Below are 11,199 nucleotides of genomic sequence, written 5' to 3'. Positions count from 1 at the left end.
CCCACCCCCCTCCGCCTCCCCGACGTATCACTGTGTTCCATTACTGCGAGCTTGTGCATGCGTGGCTGAGAGCACTGAGTCATTTCCCAGCAACAGCAATAAAACACAATGATATACAAGGTCCACCATCAAAATTTGCTGTTGCCATGGTAACAGCGGTTTTGAGCAAGTGGTTCTTGAGAACATAATACTGACATGATGTCTCTGTTTCACTGCTAATACAGTCACATCACATTCGGTCTCTTATTATTTCAGTAGAGACTCCGCTACACCTTACAACTTATTAGAACGGATTGTCATGTGAGCCACATTCGAAAGGAGAACCAGAGGAGAGCTCCCATTTGTTTTTCATTTCTTAAAACGGTAATAAATGTCATATGAAGCTTGCATGCAAGGAAATGAGTAGTCATAATATCATGCAGATTATCACCCAGCACACTGAGCCAAGTTGTACCATCAACAAACAGGGTTTCAGTGTGCACAGTCCTACTGTCTACACTCCAGTGTGTTGCATGTTCATGACATCTACTGGCTAATGATTAATTTGCTGCCTAATGATTTATTATTTTAAGCCTGCAAGTGGTCCAGCTTTTTGTGTATGTTTTGTGTGTTTAAAAGTTCTTCACTTCTTCTCACTGTAAGACACAATCATGTCCAAATACAGCTGATACAGACCACTTGTGTTACATAGTTGGCAACTGACATTTTTAAATGTGTCATGTCATGAAACTGAATCCTGCTGTGAATCCTTACATAATAATACAAGAATTCATCACAGCATACAGATGTTAATGAAAAAAAAATAAGTTGAGAAATGAAGACTTTGGCTGATTTACGGTTTTCTTCTGGCATCCTGAAAAGACACGGCAACTTAATGAGAGGGAAGTTTGTGAGTGTAAGTTTTGGCTCAGTGTGGAAGAGGCCTCAGAATGAACTCATTCAACTGCAGCACCATAAGATGTACTGCCATTTGGTCCAGACATTTAGAGCCTTTAGTTTCATTCAGATACCCTGAAAATGTTTACTTAAAGTGGCTATAAACAATATTTTCATAATAAACACAGATCCAAACCCCACAGAGAGTTATCACCTCTCTCTGCTGTTCCATCCAGCAGCTCTATAGAGCTTTATAGCTTCTCTCAGCGCTGGTTGGGATCCAGTCTCACCACTGTTTAGCAAAAAAGCTTCAACAACCCCTGTACACCGACTTCCCAGCACAGCTAAGAGCAGAGCTATTAGAGAGCGATAATACTGAACTTTACATTCATCAGGTAGCCAGAAACATAACACCAAGCCAATACTAACTGCTCAGTGTCAGCTAGATGTGTAAACAGGCAACTGTTTAACAAGTTCACCAGGGGTGATAATAAAAGGTGATAATATGTTAAGTGTTGTGTTCACAACTTGTTTCCGCCGCCCCCAAGTGGCCCAAAAATTAAACCACACTGACACAGTTGAGTTGGAAGCAGCTTGAGATTGAGATTTTTTTTTTTTTTTTTTTTTTTTTTTTGGTGTTGAACTTTTTATAAGTACAAACTAAGGATTTCCCTGCCAATTTTGATAATATTTAATGGTCTAGAGAGATTTGAAACCACATTTTCAGAGGCTTTAGATTTAAAAGATCAGTGTGTTTGATACAAGTATATTTAAAATGTTTGCTTAAAGCAGCTTAGTCTAGCTACAGTAATGCTGGAAGAGTATGAGAAGTACACTCTGTAAAAGTTAAGTATGACAAATGGTCCTGGCCCCCCAACACTTGACTTAGCTGCATGGCATGAAAAGTACCGCAGTGGATTGCCTGTTCCAGCCATGTACGTGTTTTTCTCTGTTTCCACTGAGTCCCAGCAGCTCTGGTCCTACAGTTTTCCAAGTTTCTACATTAAACTAAAGGACGGCGCTCCAACATTATGAGTTTGACCTTTTATTTGAGGGAACATGCAACTGGATCTTTTACCTCAATCCTATTTTCTTGTGTACCCTTCATTTCCTGTGGTGTGAGCTCCTAACATTGTGTGCTGTTTTCCAGCAGCATTTTGCACAACATGCTGGTGGAAAAAAAAACACTCTAATTGGTTCACAGAAACCAGATGTGTCTGAATATGAGTCCAAACTACAAAAACACTTTTTTTTTGTGTTGTTGCTGCAATTGTTACAGCTCAATGTTGCAGAGGTATTTTTTTTTTCCCTTGCTGTCTTGGCTGAGGAATTAAGTGTAACCCGAGTCAATATTTATGCATTAATCACCATGCTGGAATTCTGGGGGTTGGGGGGACGGCTGCACATGGTAACGTGCTCCTCACCATGAACCATGAATATCCGTGTTGCTGCTGCAGGCTGGACTCATGTTTGTGTCTGAGATCCCTGCATGAGTTGACATGAAATGGCACGCTCCCTCTAAAAATGCAATGCAGAAATTAAAAAAATAATAATATAAAAAAAAAAAAATGGACCCGATAACTTTAACAGCAGGGTAGGAAGAGAGAGAAGAAAAAAAAAAAAAAAACGTCTGGCAACAGTCGATATTAAAAACATGCAGAGGGAGACAAGCTCGGGGCCTTCCAGAGTCAGGAAAAAGACGTCGGAGAGCTGCAGACAGGAGATGGGTATGGCATTTATATTTTCCCCCAGCCCATTGATTTGTATATGAAAACATAGCGCTTTTATTCTCCCCCCTTCTGGGCTCTGCTTCTGAGTGATCAGCTGATGAAGAGACTAGCAGCTCGCCGCTATGCTGGCTTGCTAATTCTCTCCCCCACAGCTGCAGCCGATCCTGATAGCCAGCCTGCAGATTGCAGTCAGGTAAATACCCTTCTCCATGTCTTTCTTCTCGGGCTCAGGATTCAGCCAGGCTACATCGCATGGGAAGAGAGGAAGAGATGGATAAAATGTGTGTGCGAGTGTGTGTGTTTGTGTGTGTGTGTGTGTGTGTGTGTGTGTGCGCGCAAGGGAAAGAGAGCGAGTGTCTCTGTGAGTTTATTCGTGTCTGTCTGTATGTGTATGTGTGTGTGAGTGTGTGTGTGTGAGTGAGAGCAGGGGGAGAGAGGGAGTGTGTAGGTGTGTGTTGTAACAGATGAGAGGGAATCTTTGCCAGATTAGTCAGGGAAGAGGCAGGCTTGTTAGGAGATAGCACAGGCATGGAGCATCACATGCACACACACTGACACCCTTCCACTCACACATACACAGTCAATCAGGCAGCTCTCAGCTGTGTTATACATCTTTGAGGATTACCCTCTATCCCTCCAGTATTCCGCTGGAACGATTGCAGCCCCTCAGAGAGAGTAGCGGGGCTTTCAAAGCCTACATTTGAGCCGAGCGATCATGAGCAGGATTTCTATTGTTGCCTCTCTAGTGTTGTGTCCTCTAACTCAATTCTCTGCCATGTCTTGTGGTTGGGAAGTGCAGGCATGCATTTTGATTTTTACTGTTGTGCCATGAGTCCTATTTTTTTTTTTTTTTTTTTTTTTTTTTTTTTTTTTTTTTTTGGTCAGGCGTGAGAATTGTTATGGTTTTTGAGTAATAACTCTGCATGCTGCTGTTACACTTCCTCTGACCGGCTGTGTGCAAAATGTCATATTTCAGGATGCTTTCATCTCCTCGTCCTTGAGAAATGCATGCTCCCAAGTGCATGCTCTATCTATACGATGTGAATGCTGGTGTGTGTGTGCTGTGTGAGCCTGTATATGATTGATACATCAATATTCTGTTTGGATTGGACAGCATGCCTTCTCTATTTCCTCCCTGTTCTCCTCAGCCGGTTTGCTGCTGCTGCTGCTGCTGCTGCTGCTGGAGCTGTTCTTGCTGCATGCATACTCATGTTTCTGGCCTCTAATTGCCTTTGTGGAAAAAACTGTGCTTGCTGCAGATATTCGAAAAGGAGCGATAATAACACGAGATGCAGCAGGCACCCTTGATGAAAACCACAAACCTAAAATCATGTTGCAATCTCATATTTGTGCATGAAGGCAAGTGCAAACCAGGGAAAATATGGATTAATATTTATTGCATTATTAGCATTTTTAGACTGTGCGTTGGTAGAACATGGCTTCTTCAAATTTATTCAGATCCATTGTGCAATTTAAAAAAAAGAAAGAAAAAAAAAAGAAAAGAAAAAAAAAAAGTGCCTTCCCTCGATAATCATCTGACATCAAAGCCTCCAGATACAATAATCTGTCCTAAATTTGCAGAGACAGCGCAGCAGTTGGATCGCTCCAGTCCATGCAAATTCAGATGCTATTGTAATAAATAAATAAACCCTCTTTCATTTGAATACAGAGCCATACTCTATAATTCTGAATGCTTAAACTCCAGCCAGTGCTGCTAATTAGATGGAGATTGTGAGTGCTTTAATTTGAGGGTGTTAGACTCGGACTCTGTAGCTCGCTGTGTGAAGTGCTGTAGGTTTCTGTCTGTGAAAACATAGACTGTGTGTAGCAGTTACTGTCACATGAAAGTCAAGGAAAGAGTTAAAATGAATAGAAATCAGTCACAGTTCTTCTTCTTGCCTCCCATTCCTCAATTGTTTTTGTCCATGTAATGTTGAAATATGAAGTGAACAACAGAGTGAGAATTTTACAGGCTTTGTCCGTATATGTCCAGTGCATGTTTTTATCACACAGTGTTTGGGCCACCTTACTCCACCCTTATAAGTTTGTTTGAGTTTGTTAGATGTCCCCACCCATCGCTCCCTCTTCCTGCAGCCTGAGGCAGGAGAGAACGGCTCCCTGGAGGACATGGAGGAGGACATCAGTCTGAAGAAGCGTAAAGGTGATCATCATGGAGAGAAAGTGCTGCAGGCCGGGCAGGAAACTGGCGAAAAGGTCAAGAGGAAGCGAGGGCGCCCACCAGCTGAGAAACTGCCTCCAAATCCACCTGAGCTCACCAGAACGCTGAACACGCTGGTGGACATGGTCATCAACTATAAGGACGGGTGAGGATGCTCAATAATTTGGGGATTATAATAATTGTTAGTAGAAAAATGCATGAACAAGCTGATGAAAAAACTGTTTTTGTTTTTACAGAAATCTTTACGAAGCCATTTTATCAGAAGCTTCGAAGCTCTTTTTACTCTTATTTTACACAGATTTTTCACAACATAATGTTCTTAATAAGTGAAGACATCAGATTACTTATTATGAACATTCATTCATTATCACAAAATACTGAAGAAAAGTGCAGTTTTTCATGCTCATATTTTTAACACCTTTAATCCCAACAAAACAAGTTAATAACATAGTTACTTCAAAATGTTCAATCTTTGTCTAATATTGTTTTAGCAGATAGTTTGTGAGGTGGAGGTGAGGTCTTTTTTAACCGCCTGTTAAAGGCAGGAGTGCTGTATCTTTATTCCACCTCGGTGCTCTGTATGAAACGTATGAACGTAGAATCGGGTCCATCGTTGTTCCGGCTTTAAACCGGCAGCAGAGGGATTCACAAAGCCGGATCAACATCTGTGTAAAAGGGAGAGCCGGCATGGCGGGACAGGATGCCAACGCTCTGGTGTTACACGTCATGCCAGGACGGCAGAGCGAGGGGTCTTAACAGCAATATAGTGGGATCTCTGTTTAAAAGGCCCCTAAGAATCTGCAGCCTTGCTAGCAGCTCTGTGAGGCTGTGCTTCAGTACAGTGTTGCTTTGAGCTAAATGCTAATGTCAGCATGCTGCCTTACATTGTCAATGCTAATTACTAAACACAAAGTACAGCGTGGCTAATAACAGTTTTTGTTTAGAAATCAAAGTAAATTTAAAAAAAAAAAAAAAAAAAAAAAAAAGCATCCATCCATTTTACCAGCTGTACAGACGTTAGCTGAGAGGTAGCTAACAATGGACGCACCAACCGTGTGTTATGGAGTGTGTCTGTGTGTTTGTGTTCAGTTCAGCTTTCTTGCTATTTTCATAAAGCTGCGGGATACCTGCGTACTTTTTGTTCAAGTTGAAGTTGAAACTTCATCTCTCTAACATTTGCCTCACGTTCTGTCTGAACACATAATTCCTGTTGTTCTACTGTAGACGCTCTTCATACTCTATTGGGAAATGTATATTGGCTTGTTGAGTTTGTAGACGGTGCAGATAAAGTCTCTTCAAAACAGAGGAGGCATTTCATACCATCAAAATTAATTACATAAATCTAGTATCAGGGTTCAGAATTACAATTTCCCGGCTGTCGCATCTTTTAAGTTTTGCAGTGGCTGTTTAAGCATCATCACACCACTTGCTGCTGGACTGAGCTGAAAGTTCAGTTTAGCTTTAAATATTTTTTCTATTCCTGCCTAATAATAATTTGAATGTTGTTTGTTTCAATTCTGCCCGGCTAAACATTAATGTAGCACTAAACCTGGGATGGTGACAACTTGTTGTCTAGAGATAAGAAGATATTTAACCACTGATTCGAAAAAAAATTGGTAACTGCAGATAACAAAGTGATTTAATCATTATCTTCAAATAGATAATGATGTTTTTGGAAAAGGAGAATGAGCCCCACAAAATTAGAATTTGTTGTCCGAAGATAATAAAATAAGTTATTATTATTATAGTATAAAAGACACTGGGAGCAAACATGGCCGTTCTGTGTTTCTGAAAATCTCAACCATATACTGACAATATCATCAAACTGTTTCTTGATAAACTGAGAGTATGTGATCTGTCGCATTGTGCTTCCAGGTTGGGTCGACAGATCAGTAAAGGTTTTGTGCAGCTTCCCTCTAAAAAGGAGGTACCTGAGTACTACGAGCTGATCCGAAAGCCTGTGGACTTCAGAAGGATCAGGGTACGTGAAACTCCAACGGACACATAATACATCAAAAGACACAAAAGAGTCTGTCCTGAATATTCAAACGCTTTTTTTTTTGTAAATAGTAATTGAGATGAAGCTAAAATAGTGCTCAGGTACAGTGTGGTGCCAAATAGATTATACTCATGTGTCATCAGTTTGGAAATACTTTAAAAGGAACCATCGCTACCACTCAGACTTAGATGTGTTGGACATATTTCTTTGAATGATCCAAATTCTTAGCATCTTGTGATATTTACACTTTAAATATAAACATAAAAACGTTACATTTTAATATGAAGAACAATACTGCACAGCAACTAGTGAAAGATTTGCAGCAGGTGCCAGAAGTGAAGTGAGTCGAGTCACATGACGTGAGTCCCAAATTCAAAAGATTAGAGTTATATAAAGACTTGTTATTATTTTTTGTGGTTTGAGGCACCTGACACTTGATGGAGGTGACAACAATGGATGTGTTTTTTAATTAATATTGTATGTTAGTTATTTTATTCTAAGAGGCTGTACTTAGGCACAATGGTGCTTTGAGCTGAGCGACAGTGACAGTGTAAACATCCTGAAATTTAGCATTTTTAATGTTTTCCATCAGCATCTTATTTTAGTGTGTTAGCATGAAATTTGCTAATTAGCTCTACATTTAGTAAAGCCGAGGCTGATGGAATGTCATTAATTTTGCAGATACTTGGAAAGTATTAGACAAATTAAAACTTTAACCTGATGACAGCTCCAGATAACAAAGTGGATTATAAGTGATTACATCCCGTCCTGAGGAGAACGTGAATGTGAACACGAATGTATCGTATTTACCAGTTTCATGTCAATCCATCCAATAATTCAAGACATTATACGCAATAACACAAATGTCAACCTCCCAGAGGAGGTACAGGAAAAAGTCGAGGGATCGCGAAAGTCCTTAGGATTCCTCCTCTGGAAACCATCATTTCGAGTTTGTACCAAATTTCATGGCAATCCGTCTGATTTGTTGAGAAATGTCAGTCTGGAAAAGCCTCCCATCCCTAGAGCAAGTCATGCCAACAGCTAGAAAGAACACTGCGTCTTCATTCATTTACAGAGTGGGTAAAAATAAAGTATGACACACACAAACCAAAAAACAAAAAGCTATAAGCAACACGCTAACCAACCAACGCATCTGAATGACACCACCAACGAGCCCAACTCCAAAAATAATAAAATCTGACATGAATGCGAAGCCACCAAGTAGACAAGTAGAAAAATCTTGCTCAGTAGCTTTATTTAGTAGCTACTGTGAAAGTAAAATTAGCATGAAACATTTCTTTATCATTTATTTATTTATGTTTCTATCCTTCGAGGGGAAGAGCAGCTGAGGGATGTTAAAGTGAAACCAGATGTTCTTTGTTATCACGAAGCAGAGGCCCCTTGTAATCCTGTGAATCTTATGCATGTGGTCAGTTCATGTTGGCCCGTGGACAGCGTGTGGACGGCTCGTGGCTTATTATAATTGGTTAATATCAGGATGTTTTTGGACAAAGAGCCAATCATATTCCTCAGCTTTGTATCCAAGAAAACTATAAAGAGGGGAAGTTTTGTTTCCACTTTGAGACTTTGGTGATGAAGTTTGCTTGTCACCTATATTGTACAATATATTTTTAGCAATCCTCAACCCATCAGTGTTTTGTGTGTTTTTATTATGTTATTATGTTCAGAGTATTTCACATGCAACTTTCCACAAGACTACCTACTGTAATTTATATATATATATATATATATATATATATATATATATATATATCTACTAGGTACTAGTATTCACCTCGAAATAAGTGGCATAACATGATAAACATCCTGCTCATCAGGCAAAACTAAGCCACAAACACAGGTAAGGCTTCATGGAACATGTTTTGCTACAGAAAACTTCAGATGTAAGGTTCTGGTTCAGTGAAACATCAAAGGTTTGGTCTCTCCAAAAGATTAAAAAATTGATGAAAACATCTACTCACTCTCATCTTACTCAAAACCTTTGAAATGTGTGTCCACGCAACACTGAGGTGGTTGTTGTTGAAATTGTGCTTGCTAGAGTTACCTGTTGTCCTTCAGCAGAGAACTAATGATCTGACATTAGTCACACATGGTGATTAGTGAGGATTAGAGGGGCTGCCAGGTGGATTTCTTCTTCTTTTTGTTTTTACCTTCAGATAGAGCGAACTTAAATGTTTACCCCGCTTCCAGTTTTTATGCTAAGCTAAGCTAATTAGCTGCTAGCTCTAGCTTTATATTTAATGTACAAGAAAGAGACAAAAGAAGAGAAAAAAAAGTATTTAGTAACGTGTCCTTGGAGACGGGACACTTGCCCGGGTTTTTGTTTTACCTTGTGAGAATACTAATATGAAATGGTTTATTGATGGCTTTGTTGCAACGGTCGCATTAAGGTTTGATACTGACCCTCTGCTTCACAGGAACGTGTGCGTAATCACAAGTACAGAAGTGTGGGGGATTTAGAGAAGGACATTTTCCTCCTGTGTCACAACGCTCAGACTTACAACCTGGAGGGATCTCAGGTGAAACCCGAGGAATTTGTTCTCTTGAAAGCAACAGAATTATTTTTCACAGTCTCCATTCTATCATGGTGCTGCTAAATGGGTTTGGATCTTGATGTGGCTCTGATTATCTGTGTGTGCGTGCGTGCGTGCATGTGTGTGTGTGTGTGTTTGCTTGCATGTGTTTCTGTTTACCACTGAAGATCTACGAGGATTCAATTGTGATTAAGTCTGTTTTCGAGAGCGCGAGACAGAGAATCGTCACAGACGAGGAACAGAAAGAGACGGTTCGCGCCGGTCACAGCGATAATGGCGGCAGAGCTGAAGACCAGTTTGTTCCATCGGCAGGTGAGAGATGAAACAAACAGTGAAAAGATAAATGCACATGAGGACAAATTATTGTTTGCTGGTTGTTCTTACATTTAACAACCCGACTTTAGGAATTTAAAAATTAAAAAGAAAGTTCTACGTTAAGAGTAACCATGTTTTCTCTCTTTTTGTTTTTGAACCAGTGAAACCATTACCAGTCCAGCTAAAGAAGGGGACTAAGGAGGAGAGAAGCAGAAATACCATGGCCAAGAGGCTCCACAGTGATTTAGACAGTGATGACGATCTAGAGGATAACACCACAAAAGATGAGGGTTGAACTGAAAGGCCCTCCATTTTTTTGTACTCGTTCATGTCTATTCACTGCCACATCCCTTTTCATTGGTTTCTTCATTTTCTGAGCAGAAGAAAGGTCTTTGAAAATAAAACTGGAAGAGCCACTCAAAGAGAGGCACTTATGGAATAATGCTTTTTCATTTAGATGACTCACGCCACTCAAACACGTCTTGCTGCACATAGTGCTGTTCTTTTGATTTAGCTGGTCTCTTACAATAATTCTACTTTCCGTTTTATCTGCCTTAGTCCCTGTGATTGCTTCTGCAGATATTATGTAAAACAACCAGTTTCACTGACTGTTTTTAATCAATATATTTGATTGTATGAAATGCCTTCATATGTCTTGGAGCATGATTTGTATATCTCTCCTGAAGCTGTGCTCCTCCAGATGACGATGTAGATGTGTTCATGGCTAGAGAACCGAAGCACACAGGAAGGTCTTTTTAAAGAAAACCAGAACAAATTAACACTGTAATTGTGTTTGAAATCTCTGAATGGGATTTTAGAGATTATACATCTTTGATAAAAAAAAAAAATAAATAAAATAAGTGAGACTTGATATACACTTAATACGTGTACTGATAGTATGGCTTTTGTCTGCTTCTGATACTTGATGGAATAAGTTTGGGTCTAATCAAGGGTACTCAAGCTGAACATTTGTATCCCTTGTGCCACAGTATATTAACATATTGTACAGTCTGTGTGAAAAGTAAGTAAAAACTTAATTGCTTTTCATTTACTCTCCCAGTTGTTGGGGAGGATGGATCATTGTTAAGACAATCCCAGGAAACATGTATCACTTAAACACGTCGCGAAATAAATTTTATCAAAAAGTCCCTCTGGTTGATGATTACTATTAAGACTTGTCACACTTTTATAAAGTGGCCAGGTGCCAGTATTATCATGTTTGGCAGATTTAATCTCTATATTAACTGTGAGTCTCAGCATTATTGCCTTTGAGCATAAATACTGCATATGACATGTATTTTTGACAATGGACCAATAGGTGGTGCAAGAGAGCTGTTTCGCCCTCTATGACTGTGGTTGCTACAGGTGTTTTTTACACATGCTAAAGTAATAGTGTCACTTTTTTATTTATGTGTGGAACCAGATGATGATGCACCAGTTCTTTTCTTTGAAGTCTTATGTATTTAATGCAGCAGTTGATAAGGATATTACACATTCTGTACACCATCTGGGTACCTTGAAAGGCGCTATAAAAAAGTTGTTATT

At 39.7% G+C, this 11,199-nt stretch overlaps 1 protein-coding gene across 1 annotated transcript; it reads left to right on the top strand.

Annotated features, from left to right (window-relative positions):
* The first annotated feature begins 2,358 nt into the window (after positions 1-2,358).
* LOC111666762 (SWI/SNF-related matrix-associated actin-dependent regulator of chromatin subfamily A member 2) lies at positions 2,359-10,802 on the top strand. The gene is made up of 7 exons (XM_023422221.2): positions 2,359-2,603; positions 2,759-2,799; positions 4,701-4,930; positions 6,661-6,766; positions 9,223-9,324; positions 9,507-9,651; positions 9,816-10,802. Exons 1-7 carry the CDS (start codon positions 2,531-2,533, stop codon positions 9,947-9,949), a joined length of 831 nt encoding a protein of 276 aa, XP_023277989.2. The 5' UTR covers positions 2,359-2,530; the 3' UTR covers positions 9,950-10,802.
* Positions 10,803-11,199: the final 397 nt, after the last annotated feature.

Source organism: Seriola lalandi, unplaced genomic scaffold (assembly GCF_002814215.2).
Source record: "Seriola lalandi dorsalis isolate HSWRI2012SDOR001 ecotype SW California unplaced genomic scaffold, Sedor1 jcf7180002054680, whole genome shotgun sequence".
Classification (NCBI taxonomy): domain Eukaryota; kingdom Metazoa; phylum Chordata; class Actinopteri; order Carangiformes; family Carangidae; genus Seriola; species Seriola lalandi.
Note: the sequence above shows the minus strand (reverse complement) of the source record. Positions and strands in the feature narration are given on the sequence as shown.

Excerpts from the sequence above, each read along its gene's own strand:
- LOC111666762 (XM_023422221.2), top strand. The coding sequence starts at position 2,531 with ATGCAGAGGGAGACAAGCTCGGGGCCTTCCAGAGTCAGGAAAAAGACG. Across the intron at positions 2,800-4,700 it reads AGCCTGCAGATTGCAGTCAG|CCTGAGGCAGGAGAGAACGG; the intron begins GTAAATACCCTT and ends CTCTTCCTGCAG. Across the intron at positions 4,931-6,660 it reads GTCATCAACTATAAGGACGG|GTTGGGTCGACAGATCAGTA; the intron begins GTGAGGATGCTC and ends TTGTGCTTCCAG.